At 37.4% G+C, this 18547-nt stretch overlaps 1 protein-coding gene across 1 annotated transcript in view; it reads left to right on the top strand.

Moving 5' to 3' along the window:
- The first annotated feature begins 1037 nt into the window (after positions 1-1037).
- Positions 1038-18547, top strand: part of ARHGEF38 (Rho guanine nucleotide exchange factor 38) — a 141971-nt gene continuing 124461 nt past the window's right edge. The window contains exon 1 of the mRNA XM_032163596.2: positions 1038-1379. Within this exon, the coding sequence (XP_032019487.1) occupies positions 1184-1379 (196 nt within the window). The 5' untranslated portion in view covers positions 1038-1183. The remainder of the gene's footprint in view (positions 1380-18547) is intronic.

Below are 18547 nucleotides of genomic sequence, written 5' to 3'. Positions count from 1 at the left end.
TCTTTAACGAAGGCATACAGAGCACTCAGCACATTCCCAGAGCTTCTTAGAATTTCCCCCTTGAGAGATCTCAGGAAATATGAGGAAAAACAACTTCAAAAAAATTAATGAAAGGCCTATCACTGTTCGCCTTTCTCTCTTTCAATCCCTGCCCTATCCTTTCTACTTTCTAGAAGTGTAGTGCCTCTTCAGTTTCAAACACTTTTCCTCTTCTTAAATTCCCAAGGTGGGATGCCCTTTTCTGGCACTGCATCTATGAAAGGGACAGGGAAAAGATCTTATAGAAATTGAACCCTGACACGGAGCTTATTTTCCTAAGGACCAGAACATAGAAGAACAGGGTGGGACCATGGAAGGATTAATTTCAGGCAAGGGCAGCCTGTGGAGAGTGAGAAATCTGAAAAGGCTCTAGGCCTCTATGGGCATTCCCCTCCACTTCTTTTGCCTGCTGCCAGATGACTCTCACGTGTGAATCCTTATTTCCTCAGGAATGCAGATCAGGGTTTGGCAAGTATGTTTTCAGTAAATAATTGCTGAATGTTCAACGTTTAAAGGCAGAAGCATAACTTTGAGTGTGCACAGTAATCACTGAAAATGATTCTGTACTCACTGTTTTGATGCAAATGCAAAGTCTCATAGCCCCTGCACTGACTCCATGGGTCACCTGTGAGTAACTCTAGCCAAAAGCCACACACAAGCCCCAGTCTGCCTCCAGGCAGCAGACCACAACACAGTGTCCTGAGTGCACCTGCACACACCCATGGGCACACATTAAACCCATAAACAGCGGGTTATGCTAACGTGTACTTCCTTCCTCACTGCCTCACCTTGTTCACTTTCCTTTTTCCCCACCCCTCACTCCACACAATGGGATTTTTGTTTGCTTCAGTAGCATGTGACAGCACAGTCCCTGCTTTGCCTAGCTCTGTGCCGCAAGTCTCTCAGGTAACAGGTGGCAGCTTCCCCTGTTGGATTCTAGGTTTAAAAAAGAATGACCTCATGTGGGTGGAGCTCTGGGACTTCGTAGAGGTGGTGGCAGTCACAGCCAGGTAACCCTGGAGTGAAGCGGTTTAGTTAGAAGGGGGCAGATAAACTCATCACTCTAGTAGCTTTAACCCTCACCCTGAGGCACCTTAGCAACCAGCCATTCCCTGCAAGCCTCCAAAGCTTATCTTTGCCTAATATGGAGCCCAAAGAAGCCACTGGGAAAGAAAACATGGTCACCAAGAAAAAGAATCTGGCCTTCTTGAGGTCCAGACTCTATATGCTGGAGAGAAGGAAGACTGACACTGTGGTTGAGAGCAGTGTTTCTGGGGACCACTCTGGCACCTTGAGGAGGAGCCAATCTGACAGGACTGAATACAACCAGAAATTACAAGGTAACCAAAAAGAAATCAATTGTCCCAGTTACTGCACTCCCAGCTCCATTTCTGCTATGTTTCCAATTGCAAAGAAAACACAAAAGGCAGAGGAGAAAATTGAATACCACCTCTCCTTCCCACAAAATAAGAAGATGAAAGTAAATGTGACCTGTAAATTATAGGAAAAAAATTTATTATGTAATTCAATGTTAAAGAGTCAATTCTGAATTACTCTTAATATTGCTGGGTTTTTCTTTCTTTTTTTTTTTTTTCCTGGTGAGGGTAATCATTTTTTTCTACCTTCCTCTTTTCTTCTCCCTTCTCTACCCAACTTAAGAAGTGGGAAACACTAGAAAGCAAATGATTTAGAAACCTACAAAAGATTGTTTATCTCAATGGGTACAGATGTGATATTACACCATGAGATCTATTTAGGTAATTGTACTGAACTGTGATTGTGGTCATCTTAAATAGGGGCATGAAACTATAATCTTGTCTATGACAAAGAAGGAATGTTATAGTCAGAGAGACGGTATAACAAGATTTGCTGAAATTCACTTAGGTGATCATTTCCTTTGAGTAAATTGAATAATACTCAAATATGGTAAGAAATGTTTAGCATGCTTATTTTGAATGACATTTGAGGAAATAACTTGTTTATTTTGTGATGGTACAAAGATAATTTGGCACAGTTATGACAGCACATCATTTGTTTCAGGGCCTTCATCTATATCCTGTCCTAACTATCCTTTCTTTCTCTCCTCTGTTTCCTGAAGGTCATTTGTTCTAGTAAAACTTCATTTTGATGTTGATATTGGGCAGCATTTTAAGTCTTCTCTTCAGTACTTGTTATGTGGTCCTCCAGAACTTGCCTCTCCTGCTTTTAGCACAAGGTGTGTTTGAACTCTCATCATCCCACTGTGAGCTGTCGTTTTGGATTTAAAAACTATGATGAGGTCAGAAAGACCGATAGGACATGCTTATATTTAACAAATTTCTTTCCACAAATATGAGCTTAGATTTAGTTATGCAAATTAATTAAGTTAAATAAGTTAAATTAAATGCATTTAAATTAAATCTAAAAATTATTACTATAAGTTAATGTGTAAAAATAAAAAAAAATTACTGGTAGTTCAGCACTAAAGCACAGCATCAATCTTATCCTCAAATGCTTTTTTTCTTTTTAAATGAAGGAGGGCATTGTTTAATCTTTGAAATTAATTTTTCTCAAGGCAATGGATACATCGGAAAGAATGGATGTCTTAAAATTTCAACTTTTATTTTAGATTCAGGGGGTATATGTGTGTGTTTGTTACATGGGTATTTTGTGTGATGCTGCAATTTGGGGTACAAATGATCTCATCACCTGGGTACTGAGCATAGTACCCAATAGGTAGTTTTCCAGCCCTTGCCTCTGTCCCTTTCTCCCCACTCCAGTAGTCCCCAGTATCTATTGCTGCCACCTTTATGTCCATGTATGTCTAATGTTTAGCTCTCACTCATAAGTGAGAACATGCAGTATTTGGTTTTCTGTTCCAGCATTAATTTGCTTAGGATAATGGCCTCCGGTTGTATCCATGTTGCTGCAAAGGACATGATTTTGTTCTTTCTTCTGGCTGTGTAGTATTCCATGATGAATATGTACCACGAGAATTTAAAAGCATACACATTTAGTTTCTAATCCTGGTTCTTCAACTTACTACCAATTAGAACTTGAGCAAATTACTTTAAATATCTGAGCCTCAATTTTCCTGTCTGTGAAAGTGGGCCTAATGATACTTGCCACATAGTGTTGTTGGGAGATTGAAATTAGATAATTACATAAAACATCTAGTATGCTGGCTGACAAATTTTAGGAATAATGGGTACCATAATGATAAAACAGAACTTGCCCAATATTAATCGAAGTTTGTATACCTTATTTCTCTTTTTCAATTCTTTTTTGTCCTTTGATGAAGAGGCCACATCTAGAAATTCAGGAAAAGCCCATTGTTTTATAAAAACATGCCTAATGACATGTTTTTTCTGTCTGAGTTTCACTAATTCAGCATCTATCAGAGCCTCTATTAGCAAAATAAAAACAGAAAATAATTTTTGCTACTCACAAATTTTTGCTTACTAAATTTTCCTAAAAAAATAAGTCTATGACCACACAATAGAGAAGACATGGGTTGGTTACTTTGCAGAAGACCTCAGGCTTTTTACGCACTTCATTTGATTTGTGGCTTTCCTGTGCTTTGTTGGATTCTTTGAAGGTGGAAGGCAAAACTCAGAAGCTAACACATGCTTCTAGTCTGTGCTTGAGAAAAATCACCAAGAAGTATAGAGGAGCACATAAGCCATAAAGATAGGCTGGCCTCCTGAGAAGTAACATTTTAAAAACGTAACCCTTAAAAGAATCCAAGTCTGATTATCGAATGCCTCATAGAGCTTTTAGCATGGTTCAACTAGAACAGCTTTGGCAAGAAGGGAAGGCATTTTCTCATTAATGTTCAAAGCAATCAGTTCTGTGCGTTTGTTCTCTGGCCTGTACAATACCCATTATTATGCAGATGAGTCCTAAATCACCTTAAGAAGCTCTTTATTATTCAAATGCCGAGAGCTTTTCCTCTCCCTTTCTTGGAACTGGTAGTCCCTGGGAGGCACTGAATAAACACCGGGACTGGTTAGAGCCCTCAGACAGATGGCCTAAAGCTCTTGTGAGGTCGAAGAGTGCTTTCAAATACTGGAATTTCTGGCAACACCACGTTCCGCAAATTATTTAGCTGGTTATTTAATTAGTTATTTAATTGGTTGTCCTTCAATGCTATATTACTTGAGTAAAATTCACTGCTCTAACTCTCGGGGGAAGCAAGTTCTCTGGGTTCTGGAAGACCTAGGCTCTTTCTTTGGCGCTCTTGAGCTTGTCTTTTAACTCATAATACATAGTCTATCTGTTCAATTCAATTTCTCACATCACTTTAGTAGCATGAAACTTAAGTCGTAATAACAATTTTTAAAATGGTACACTGGCTGAATTAAAATGATAGAACATGGCTCTAATGAGGACATCCTAAAACCTTTGCAGAAGATTGTGATCACATCAACATAGTCATTCCTACTAAGCCTTGAGTTGTACAATAATAGAAAGGCTACCCTTAGGCTCCCTTACTCCTTGAACAGATTAATTCAGTTGACTAGCATTTATTGAATATGTTATACCTTGTTCTTTGAAATTAATTTTTCTCAAGGCCCTTGATACACTGGAAAGAATACAAATTGTAAAATCATACACATTTGGCAAATTGACATTTATTGAATGTTTTAGATGCTGTGTCTTGAGGGTTACAATGAAGAGCAAAAACAGAATATGTGCCAGGAATTACAACTACAAAATCATTAAGAAAACATGTCTGACCTTTACTCCAAAGAGGCTCAAAGTCTGGTTGGGGAAGATAAGACAGGTAAACAAATAAATACAATAAAGTGGCATGCTAGAAGTGGAGGTAGGATCAGTGGGTCCACAAAAGGAGGAAACAGTCTATTCGGGACTGCATGAAGGAGGTTGTCAGAAATTGGTGTCTCTAAGAAATGATAAGGGTAGGGATGAGGGAAGGTACACGTAAGAGAAGGGCATTTTAACCTCTTCACTCTATTTAGCTCTGTCTGAAATTGTTTTTGTTTCCTTGTTTATCACCTGTTATTGACTGTCGTTCCCCTCCCTTTTCTCTCCCTCCCCTCTCATACACCATGAAAGAAACCCTACCTGTCTTGTTAACTGTTTCATCTCAGCAGCCCAGAATACAGTAAACACTTAGCAACTGTTAAATAGAGTGAATGACATGAATGACCAGGCCCAAGCAGGAAACTGGTGTGAAGACACCACGGCCTGAAATAAGAGCCACTGTATTTATCTAAATATGTGAGGACACATGTTTCTATCAGAAAGATGATTTTTCAGTTAAATGAACATCAGAGATTAAAAGGTACAGAATTTATATAATAAGTAATTCTTAGTGGAAGCCTGTTTCATTCCCAACTCGACCTTTCAGAGCACACAACAACCATATTTCAAGAATTCCTCTTCTGTTTGTAACAAGAGCCATCTTAACTTCCGCTAGCTCAATTCCTCATTTCCATTCTACTGGGAGCCATAGAAATTACCTAAATACAAGAAATTTAGTGGTTGAGTTGTAAAAACTCAGAAAGGGTTTCATAAATACTTACATACATGATCTCTACATTTGAAATATGCCTAATTTAAATAGTTATACAGAAGTCTGTCTGTGCATATGCAGATATATATGTGTGTATATATATGTGTGTATATATATATCTCCAGTATGTAGATATAGATATACATGTATGTACGTGTATGTGTTCGTATGTGTACTTGAGATGCTTTTTTGCAATGATTAGACTTTTTATTGAAAGTTACTGTAAAATTTAAAGAACAAAAAGAACAAAAGTTTACTAACATTCAGGAGTCTTTTCTGAAAACCATATATGAATTATATCACTGACATTATAGGTTTCGTCTCAGTATGGGTACTATGGACTGAATGTTTGTGTTCCTCTAAAATTCCCATGTGAAACCTAATCCCCAGTGTGACAGTATTAGGAGGTGGGGTCTTTGGGAGGTAATTAGGTATTAAGGGTGAAGCTTTCGTGAATGGGATTAGTGTCCCTTAAAAAAAAAAAAGACAAGAGAGAGCTTGTTCTCTCTGCTCTCAGCCATGTCAGGATACAAGAAGGTGACCATGTGCAAACCAGGAAGTGGGCTCTCAGCAGGAATAAGATCTTCCGCATTAGGAATAAGACCAACTTGATTCTAGATTTTCCAGCCTCCAGAACTGTGAAAAATAAATTTTTGGTAAACTTAAGCCACCTAGACTCTAATATATTTGTTATAGCAGCCCAAACCAACCGAGATGGGTCGGTTACCTTTATCCTCTATGGCCACACTAAACTTCTGGTTAATTTTGTGGCCAATGTATATTTTTGTTTATCCAACACCAGGTGAAAAGGTGAGAATACACGGGTAAAATGCTATTACCCATTACCACTGCCGGTAACACAAGGCAAAAATTACGTCTCCATTTCATAGTGGGTCTGTGGTACCTGCTATTTTTGCAAAGGCTATTGTGTCATTCTCATTAAGAAAAGTTATCTTTATGAGACCCAAAGTTGTCTTAATATGGTGCTAAAGATGAACCACCCTACTGTATGAACTTAAACAAAATAACATATTGTGCCATGTGGGGACAAGTGGCTCAAATAATAAATTAGACTTGGTAAGACTATGAGGGCATTTAATTTAAAATGTTTTTTAAGTATATAGACAGTCTGTCAGGGAGCAGAAATTAACACTGGAAGACTTGGTGAGTTTTGTTCAAGGCCAAATGAAGAATGGAGTAAAACAAATTGTCCAGCCTCCTGTGCATGTTTCTATCCCAGTGCTACAAACCCTTTTTGTTCGTGCCTGTTCTTTGATTAGTGAGTAGCTCCTTCCGCTTTATCTGCCTTCATACACTCCACAGTGAAATGGGAAGTATTTGAATCAGTAATGTGACACCAGTACAAACAGGTGTGTGTCATACTTTGAAGGGCAAATCTTTCTAAAAGGCAAGACGCTTTAAAAACGCAGTAACTTTTGTCTTACTGCATGTATAGAAACCAGTGTAAAGCACGGTATTTTACTTTCCTATTTTTTTTGGTAGAGACATCTTGCAGTTTTTAGAAGGACCATTTGTGTCAAATAATGTGCGAGTCACAGAAATTCAGACTGTTCGAGCTATTCTACTACCACCACATTGTGATGGGCAAATTTATTCCTGTGTTTGGCCGATATGACTTTAGGTGTAACTTTCTTAAAAGTAGCAAACACAATTTCTAGTTGTGCTTTTTTTGTGTTTATAAAAATTATGGGTTTATCAAAATGAGACATCAAGAGGAAGAAGGAATGAAAGAAAGGAAGGAGAGAGAGAAAGGGAGGGGAGAGACAGATAGAAACCAAGCAAGCAGCAAGAATGAATAGAAATATACCTTAAAATGGTAATAGAGTTGGAGAAAAGATGGGAGAGAGAAAAGCACCCAAGCCACATTCATCTTGTTTCTGTTGACACAGGAAGAGAGAAAAAAAAAAAACCTCTGCTTATAGAATTCCTTTTTCTTGATGCCATAATCATATTAGCATCATTACCTTTATGAATATTGATTTCCTGATAAAAGTAGAATTATTGCAAGAGTTGCCAAATTTATAAGCAGTATCATTCTTAGAACCAGTCAAGACTCAAAGTTATGGCTTATTTGGGAGTCCTATCTTCACTTCTAGACTGTATCTGAGACTGGAATTTTCTGTTCAACAGGCCTCAGTACTGGCTCCAACAGTTGCTTGGACCACTTCTTACCCCACGCTCTCAAGGGCAGACCGTGGTTGCTGGTGTGCATGCTCTTAGGCCTAAAGGATAATTGATGATGGGGGTGTTTCTGGAGCTTGATCATGCTGGAGTGCTCAGATCATGCTTACCGGGTTCCTCTGGGTGGGAAAGCTGGTAGAGAGAAGAATAGGGATTCAAGCCTCAAGACTAGGTAGGAGTGCGTGTGTCCCATGGCCCCCTGCCCAATTTTGGCATAAAACTCTGAGGGATATGAGAAATATAAATTAGAAGTTGGCCTTTCAGATTGTTATAAAATATATTTATCAAGACAGAAGGAAATATCACATTTTATTTAATAGTTTGCCAGCTTCATTTATAACTTCTAAATATGTAGATCTGGTATGCTGGCCTCCATCTGTATCTTTGATCTAGGTCCCACAAAGGAGGCAGCTATGTGTGGTTTTTGGCTGTAATCTATTTCAGAATATAACCCTTCTTCTACACTAGATTGTGAAAGTAAGAGGGAAGGGGAGGGAAGGGAGAGATTGAGTATTTGTGTTACGTTATCTACTAGGAACTATACTAGCCAGATGCTGTCACATACACTGTTACTGAATCCCAACATCACTTCTCTTCAGTTCTGATTTTATCATTGAGAAAAACAGGTGGTAGGTCTTGGGTTTGAGATATCGCATGCTTGAAATATTTGCAAAACGGAATGAATTTAACTAGTTGACTGAGTAGGTATTTTACACATGATTTACTAAGAAGTCAAAGCCATTTGATGGTTGCAGCACATGTTTTGTAATGTGATGACATTTCTCTGCTACCATAATAAAGCTTAACTTGCCGTTTTTCACTTTGGAATATATTTTCTTTCTTTTGACTTATAGTGGCATGTCCCTGCCAGAGTGTCACTGTTTAATAAATACTTTTTTTGTTTAGTTGTCAGGGAACAAAATTACCAAGGTAGGTTAAGCAAACCTGTCTTATAGTAATAGCTTAATGATCTCCATTTCCTGCTTCATTGAGCATCTTGACACTGAAACTCATCTTTCTTTAATTTTATGCCTGTTGTCATTTATTTGCATCTCAATAAAACTTAATATATATCAGAATAACTGAGAGTCCTATTCTACAGCAATGAGAGGAGGGAATACATTTGCAAATAAAAAGAATTGAATTGTATGTGGGAAACAAGCAACTTTTTATCTGGATAGGTGATATTTCAGTAGAATTCTATGAAGTCAGCTTAAATTGTGAGTCATAACTTAAATGCAGCAGAAACACGGAGTGCTGTGATTAAAGACTTTGTCCAAGGTTTTCTGAACAATTTTTTTCTTGATTAATGAACCAGAGAATAAATGAATAGTCTAAGATACCTGCACTGAAGCCCTCGATAGAGAATGCAATCTTAGACTGACATACAATTCTTACTTAAAGAAGAAAACTTAAAGGTCATGTCATCTAGCTACTACTCTAAGTATTGTGAGTCATTATAGCACCTCACATAAACTGTCTTTCCTGAATGCTTCTTAATGTTAGGTCTCCAGTGTCACTACAGAAAGCCATCACAGATTTCTCCTTCTGTGTTTGTTGTGAAATGGTTGATGAAGACATTGTTTACCTCTCTCAGTGCCATCCAGATTTTATTCAATGGAAAGCTGACTCTCCTTAAGAATAAAAACACATCCCCTCCCAGATAAAAACAAGCAATTTACTATATTTAGCTGCTAGGAGCTTAGGGTCAAATTTGTTTTTGTTCCCTGGCCTTTATATTAACTATTTTGTCTGTCTAAAAGTTTCTTGCCCATATAGGCAGGGTGTGGTGGCTCAGGCCTGTAATCCCAGCACTTTGGGTGGCCAAGGTGGGTTTATCGCTTGAGCCCAGGAGTTTGAGACCAGTCTGTGCAACATGGTGAGACGCTGTCTCTACTAAGAAAAAACAAACAAACAAAAACATTAGCTGGTTGGTGGTGCATGCCAGTAATCCCAGCTACTTGGGAGGCTGAGGTACAAGAATCACTAGAACCTGAGAGGCAGAAGTTACAGTGAGCTCAGATCATGCCACTGCACTCCAGCCTGGAGTCTCTAAACTAAACTAAACTAAACTAAACTAAACTAAACTAAACTAAACTAAACTAAACTAAACTAAACTAAACTACTAAACAAAACTAAAATAAACTAAAATAAAATAGAATAAAATAAAATAAAATAAAAGTTTCTTTCCCCAAATCTCTGCAAGTGTGGATTTTTATCACTGAAGCCTTTTTATCACCTTTTTTGGGAGTCCCTTCCTGACCATCCGACCTAAAGTGATGTAGGTGAGGAAATACTTTTCCTCTACCCTCTTAAATTCTGTGACTAGGACCTGTGAATTGTACAGACAAAAGACGTACTAACAAAAGAAAAAGCATACAATTTTTACTTGAGGTTAATATTTTTATGTGTCATGGGGGGCTTTGTAGGAAGAAAGGAGTAAAAACCTCAAAGGAGAAGTTAGACCTAGGGGTTTATATAACATTTTAAGAAAGGTCATAATTGTGGAGCTATGACAAAGCCAAAATAAAAGAGTTTAGGATTGGGGAAAGAAATTGTGGAAAAGTGACTAGGAAATACTTGGGAGAAGCTAATGGAAGATAAGGGTTATTTTTGTAAGATTTGTTTGTGTAGATTCATCTCTGTGTCAACTCCCTGTCTCTGATGATGAGAATATTCCCTTCTTGGTGATACAGGGAGGGCACTTTTCTCATGGTAAATTTACACTCTGCTTTTAAGTAAAAAAGGAAAAGGCAGAGAGCCCTTCCTGCATCTGCTACTGAGCATCTCCAGCTCAAAATAATCAATATCCCAAAGTGGCATATTTAGGGATGGTGTGTTCTGATCCCCCTCAGTGGCTTTCATACCACCTATTACTCTGAAATTATACTACTTTATTCTATTTTTGGCTTTCGCTGTCATTTGAATATAGTTCTCCTTGGGGAAAAAGACTTAGCATTTAAGCAATGCCTGGTATACAGTTATTCTGCTCAATGACTATTTACTGAATGACTTTAAAATATCCAATGAATAATTACAACTATATTGATCCTTATGACATACTTGCTTTTACAATTCTGTCATTCTCACTTTCCCACTATGTAATGGTAGTTAACTTTCTGTTAACTTCTTTACATTCTTTTTCTGTAAAGAAAGATTATAAATAAATAAATTTAATTAAAGAAGAGAATAGAAAGAATTTCCTGGCCAAGAAAAATAGGATCTATTTCTAAATGAATTGATTCAATAAATATTTGCTAGGTATTCATATGTGCCAGGTATGACTAGGTCCTAAGAATATTTTTTAAAATATCAGAAGCACACCCAGCCCATTGAGTGAGACAGGTTGTGAACAAATTATTGTAGTAATGTAACAAGGGCCTGAAGTATACTGCAAATTGGGTTTCCAACTTGCAAATTCTGAAATAGAGATTAGGGTGGAGGGGAGTTACGAGGCAACATTTTTGTGACCACTACCTGGGGAAGAAAAGGGAAGGACATAAGCCTGGGCAGAGGGAAAGGCCGAGCTGTGATGTGGTCTCATTGGAAGCTTTAGCCAACTCTGAGGGGAGTTCTGAAGACGGATGATTTTTTGAAGTTGTCCCCAGTGTTGTGAAGGACGTGGGCCCTTGTATCACACTTTACGTTTAGGGATGTGGCTATCTTGGGAAAGGGCATGGCCTGAGAGGTGCTTTCATCTGAGATAATTCCTAAAGAGGGCGTATCTGCTGGTTGCACTCCCGGCAGCTGAAATAATAACTTATCCCTTCCTTGAAGGGGAACTAGTGCTAACATGGCATCCATCACATATTAAGTGGTTATTATTATTAGAGACACAAATAAAGCAATATAGGAGCTATGATAAGAAAGAGCTTAATTGCACCTCTGAAATGCCAAAAGAAAATACATTGAAATCTGAATCTTGAAATCCAATTAGAACTTTTAGGGGCAGAAGGCATTCCAGGCAGAGGGATTATGCTGGTCCTCATACATGGAACAAGGTAATAATACTAGTTTTTTGTATTTGGGGATTTCTACATAGAAGAGCAGGTACAAACACCAACTGAACATCTGTAGTAGGCACTTAGGTGCAGTACATCATTTCATGCTCTTAGCAACTTTGCAAATAAGTTATTGCCATATATTTATAGATGATAAAACAGAGGTTAAGAGAGGTATAAGCATTCTCCCAGTGGTCACATAGCTATTGATAGCAACTGGTGAAGTCAGTTTTCCTGAGGTTTGCTTGGCTCCGAAGTCATTGCTTTTTCAACCATCATGCAGTTTTCCTGTTCTAACCTTAGTTTTTAGTAGTAGTACCTGTTTTGTTGTTTGCTTTTAAGAAATCAACTGATTTTAATAAACTTTTGAACAATACTCACAAGCATCAAGAGAACCGTAAGTTCTGCCGATACATTTATCGGCAATCTTGAAGTGAACAGTGACCAACAAGTATTTTTCAGTAGCTGTGTTATTTTATGCCTCTCAACAAAATGTTCTATGTGCTTGGAAATTAGAAAGATATGTACTTGCATTGAATAAGTCCATACTTCACAGAATCACTAGAATATTCTACTCTAAAAATACAAAACTGATTATCTGAATTATCTAGTCTTTGAAAACTCCTTGTCATCACTAACTACAGAGTACTTACCTGGATTAGGGTACTTGGTGAAAAACTGAATCAGAGTGTCAAACTACATGGCTTCTTTGCTTAACATTCCTCATTACTTTTTATTTTTCTATAGCTAGCAGCAGTACCTAAAGAGGGGAATATGTAAACCCCTGGAGATTTTATAGACAACCTATTGTGTGAAGAAAAATCAGGTTTGTTTTTCAGTATTGCTTTTTGAAAATATTTATTGTTGTGTATGCTTCATAATGTGTGTGATACGTTAATACTATACATATATTAAAGGTGTATACACAGAACAGTTTAACTGACACAATAAAAACATTTGCAATAAAATTCTGACATGCCACTACATGCATGATCATCAAAGATATTGTGCTAACTAAAATAAGCTAGTCACAAAAGGACAAACACTATATGATTCTACTTATATGAGGTACATAGAGTAGTCAAATTCATAGGGACAAAAAGTAGAATGGTGGTTTCCAGGGGCTGGGGGAATGAGGAAATGGGGAATTATTGTTTAATGGGTAGAGTTTCAATTTGGGAAGATGAAAAAGTTCTAATGATTGCACAGTAATGTGAATGTATTTAATGATACTGAACTGTTTACTTAAAAGTAGTTAACATGGTAAATTTTATGTCCTGACTATTTTACCACAATAAAAAATAATAAAAAAGTTTGGTGGCCCTTGGTTTACAACATTAAAATGGAATGTAAGGCTTTTCCCAATTTGACTCTATCTCATCTCTGGCCTGGAGGACAGTGTTACTTTTGTCAATGAAAAGAGTCAAACTCTGTGAAATACTTGAAGATGTTTATTCTGAGCCAAATATGAGTGGCCAATGGCCTGTGACACAGCCCTCGAGATCCCGAGAACATGTGCCCAAGGTGGTCAACCTACAACTTGGTTTTATACATTTTAAGCTTGGGTCAGGAAAGGTGGGACAACTGGGGGCTTCCAGCTCATAGGCAGATTCAAAGATTTTCTGATTGGCAATTGGTTGAGTTATTATCTAAAGACCTAGAATCAATAGAAAGGAATGTAAGGGTTAAGATAAGGGGTTGTGGAGACCAAGGTTTTCATACAGATGAAGACCCCAGGTAGCAGGCTTCAGAGAGAATAGATTGTACATGTTTCTTACCAGACTTAAACAATCTGTTCTATCGGTCTTAGGATCTGTTTTAGTGTTAATGCTGGTTAGCTGTGTCTGAATTCGAACAGGGATGAGGGAATAATGAGGCATATCCAACTCCCCTTTCTCATCATGGCCTGAACTAGTTTTCCAGTTTAACTTTGCAATGCCCTTGGCCAAGAGGAGGGGTTCATTCAGATGGTTGGGGAGCTTAGAATTTTATTTTTGGTTTACATCATGCAGGATAGTTCTACTTTGGACTGGTATGCCTTGATTAGGAGGGCTGACCCCCATCCCAGTTGCTTTATAAACCCTTACTCATCTTTTTATGTCTCTCCTTCCCAGTCATTACACCTAAAGTATATTCATGTCTCACGCCCTCTCTATATGTCACATAGTTGGTATTTACATGTCCGTGTCTCTCTCACTCAGTTGAACTTCTTGAAGACAGGCATATTTATATCTACAGTGCCTAGAAAAAATTGTGCAGTGAAAGTCCTGGTGAATAAAGGAGGTCCTTCTCCATGGCTCATTCCATCTCAGCCAGCTCTTGATTACCTCTTCTCTGGCTTCAGGGTTACAGCACCTGGGTATGCATCTAACTCAGCTGAAGTAATTATTTATCAATTTTTCTCATGTCTCACATTTCTCTTCTCTATACTATATTCTGTTGAATCATCCTTTAAAATTCTGCCATCATTAGCAAGGGCATAAAAAAAATCACATCTACCATGTACTGGAGAACTGATAAGTTATTCCTCTGAACATAATATCACATTTTCATAACCAGATATAGAAACAGAAATTAAAATATTTTTGTTCTGAGATAATCAAACATTCTAAGTAGAGTGATTTTCTCATTTCCTTTTTTTTTTGTTGACCAGATCTATAAATCTAAAAATATAAATAACATATTTGAAATACTCAGCATTTGAATTGCTTGTTAATGCCACACCAATCAGACATTTAGGATTGTCATTATGTTACAATGGTGCTACTGTTTTTAAAATATTGAAAACTTTACTAAATATTTTTAAAATACTGCAATTATAATCTCATAGTGTGCTTTTGCTTCTTTATTATCAGCATTTCTGCATAGAAGTAAAATATTAACTTGAGATATAAAATTATATTGCTTTTAACAAAGGAATCCTTGGAAAAAAAGGCAGAACAACTCTGAGTAACTTGAAGGTTCATTAAATTGCAGTTGTGAGCAAAAATTTTTAAGTGTTTGATTTTTCATATATAGAGTATTAGAATCATACAATTGTAGTTAGATTTTTCTTTCACTGAATCATAAATTAAATAAGATTTTGGATTGGGTTAAATCTATAAGAAAAGCTCAAATTCTATATCTTTTTTGCTATGTGTTCTTATAAGTGTGTACAAACTAAAAACAAAAAAAACACCCATTCAAATCATAATTTCATCTTATTTTCAAAATATCCTTTTCCACATTTATGTTTATGTTCAAACCCTGATGACCTTTTCTGCCCTCATATTACCTCATGTGTAGTAAAGAGTATGTTAATATACTCACTGTGTATACTATATGCATATATACTGCATACTTATGAAGAATATATGTGTGCATATACATACACTGATGCATCAATCACTGTTTTATATCTGGTGTTTCAAACCTGTGACCTGCAATAATCGACCAAGTTGAACTAAAGGACTCTGTTTCAATTGGTTGAGAGGAAGACTAACCCTGTTTCTCATTTTTCTAAAATGAGTAAAAAATGAAGAATGGTATACCTCTACGTCTAAACCTGTATACAATTTTAGTGATAAAAAGAGGTGTGGGGAAGCAAGAATGCTCTGATAATTTTCCCAGAAATTATTTTAAACTTACCTTTACCTTGAATTCATGCAGTACTGGAAGAAAAAGCAAAATAAAACAGAACAATGGGATGGGATCAACCTTCACTACTGTACCATGACTTGTTTCTCTTTAAGTTTCTGCTCAAAAATCACCTTATTACTGAGGTCTTCCTGACCTCTTCCTATACAATAGTAACCACCAGCAGCACCTGCTTTATTTTTCTTCACAGTGCCTTGTCACTATCTGGTAGCTATATGTTTCCTTATTAACTAGTTTTTTGTTTCTCTTTTATCATTAAAATATAAGTTTCATAAGGGCTGAGGTTTTTCTTGTTTTTTTTTTTTTTCATTGCTCTATTGCTAGCATCTAGAGCAGGATTTCTCAATATTTATACTACTGATTCTTTGTTGTGGAGAGTGGTCCTGTGCATTGTAGGATATTAACAGAAGCATCCATCACTGCTGGTAGCCACCCTGACTTCAGCTGTGAGAACCAAAAACGACTTCAAACTTTGCCAAATATCCCCTGGGGGTGGGGGAGATGTACAGTTGCCAGATTAAGAACCACAGGTCTAGAACAATGCATGGCACAATGAACACTCAATAAATATTAGTTGAATGAAAGAACAAATGGATAAAAGCAATATTTCTTATCCAGCCAAAATTTTGCATTCTCAATAATAGAACAATCACAAGAGAATAATTGAATACAGGGAGGCCTTTACCAAGTCAAGTTCCCATTCTATTCAGGGCTTAGAATCTTCCCCTTTTCACTCATCTTCTGCTAAAGACTTTAAATAAAAACATTTTCGGAAGTACCCATTTATTTAACTCCTCATTGCTCTGTCTGTGCTATGCTGATCACTGTTGGAGCCTGTAAATCCAAACCAATACCACTTAAGTATTTTTCAAGCCAGGTAAGCTTTGTTTAATTCCTTTTTGAAATCCACTAATCTACTTTCTGTGCCAATTAGCAGTCAGAGGAAATAAATCACATGCCCTACCAATGAAGATAAAATATTCCCAGCCCTAGTATTTGAGGTTTCAAATTCAGAGTCTCAGAGGGTCTGTTCCTCCACATTTTCACTTAATACCCCACTGGCTCCCCTCCAAACCCTGTCTGACATGCAATTATTTTCAACCTATTTCACAGAAGGCTGCTCCATTCATCTTTCTGTGGGTCAGATTTCCATTGAAACTGATTTTAAAAGATAAAAGATTTTACTGTGTGAAACTTCTGTTGGTAAGGTTCAACGCAATGCTAAGCCAAGGTTTTTTGGGGTTTATGGGGGCAGATATGAAATTGGCAGCATGGAGAGGGATGAAAGAACATTTATAATCATATCTGGGGGTTTTGTAATGATCTGTCTGGAATAAAACCGTAGATTGAATTATGGGTGGGTGTTTGCACTATACGGGTAGAAAGGGAATTGGACTGATAGAGGCAGGGAGGGAGTGTTGGTCAGAAGTTCTGAACTCAATTTCTGGCTTTGTTACTTAAGGTAGAAGACTTACTCTCTCTAGAAATTAGCTTCCTTTTTTTATATAATGAGATGGAGCTGAGCAGAACTTATCACCTTATCTCCTCTACCTGCTTTTTTCCCGTTGTTCCCTATTTCTTTAAATGGCACCATGACCCAGTTAACAAGTCAGAAATCTGAGAGTCAGTTTTGACTTCTCCTTTACCCTCTGCATTGACTACTCACCAGTTCATGCTAATTTCACCTCTTGAATTTCTCTTGATCTGCTCTTTCTATCTTCTTGGCAATTAGACTAAGCTTAACTCCCTCCTTCTTTCCCCTAGTGATTAGGGGAAGAGCCACTTCACTACCCACAGGCTTCCTCCTCACCCTCCCCTCTCAAATCTAGTTCTGGGGAGGCCAAAGTGATCTTGCTAAGAGAATCAAATCATGCCCCTCATTTATTCAAAAATTCCTCATTGTCGAGATCTGTCTCCTGAGAATTTCTCCAGACTTGTCCCCTTTTCACAACCTCTATCACTTGTACGTCAGCTGCACTAAGTTGTTTTTGCATCTTTTTTTGCCACGAAGTCTTTAAATATACTATTTCTTTTGCTCATGACACTTTTGCATTTCTCTTCACATTGTGCTACCTGTTTCAGATTTCAACTGTGTCACTTCTCCATAGGACTGATGTCCAGGCTGTGCTATGCTTGCGTGGGTCACAGGTTATCATAATTGTATTTCTACTAACTACAGTTTCAATTTTTTTATTTTTAATTTTTGTGGGTATATAATAGGTGCATATATTTATGGGTTATGTGAGATATTCTGATACAGGCATGCAATGCATAGTAATTCCATCAGGAAAAATAGGGTATCGATCACCTCAAGCATTTATCCTTTGGGTTACAAATAACCAAGTTATACTCTCTTAGATATTTTGAAATGTACAATTAAATTTTTTTTATTATAGTCACCCTATTGTGTTAGCAAATACCGGGCCTTACTTATTCTTTCTAACTATTTTTTTGTACCCGTTAATCATCCCCCTTTCCTCCACTACGTCCCCCAGACTACTCTTCCCAGCATCTGGCAGCCATCTTTTTTTTTTTTTTTTTTTAGAGGCGGAGTTTTGCTCTTGTTGCCCAGGCTCGAGTGCAATGGCACGATCTTGGCTCACTGCAACCTCTACCTCCCGGGTTCAAGCAATTCTCCTGCCTCAGCCTCCCGAGTAGCTGGGATTACAGGCATGCACCACCACGCCCAGCTAATTTTGTATTTTTAGTGGAGACAAGATTTCTCCATGTTGGTCAGGCTAGTCTTGAACTCCTGATCTTAGGTGATCCTCCTGCCTTGGCCTCTGAAAGTGCTGAGATTACGCACCTGGCCTGCCATCCTTTTACTACCTATCTTCATGAGTTCAATTGTTTTAATTTTTAGCACCCACAGATAAGTGAGAACATGCAAAGTTTGTCTTTCTGTGCCTGACTTTTTTCACTTAACATAATGGCCTCCAGTTCCATCCATGTTGTTGCAGATGATGGGATATTATTCTTTTTATGGCTGAATAGTAAGTACTCCATTTACCCCAGTTTTTAAATACTGATCAATATTTTAAAATGCAAAGTGATTTGTTTGCAGAATCTTTCTGGAATAATTCTTAATCTTTTAAATTTGTCTCATTCAACTCCTAATATAACAGCAGTGCTTTGGCAACTTGACTTTATA

This window comes from Hylobates moloch, unplaced genomic scaffold (genome assembly GCF_009828535.3).
Source record: "Hylobates moloch isolate HMO894 unplaced genomic scaffold, HMol_V3 SCAFFOLD_2, whole genome shotgun sequence".
In the NCBI taxonomy this organism is placed as follows: Eukaryota; Metazoa; Chordata; class Mammalia; order Primates; family Hylobatidae; genus Hylobates; species Hylobates moloch.
Note: the sequence above shows the minus strand (reverse complement) of the source record. Positions and strands in the feature narration are given on the sequence as shown.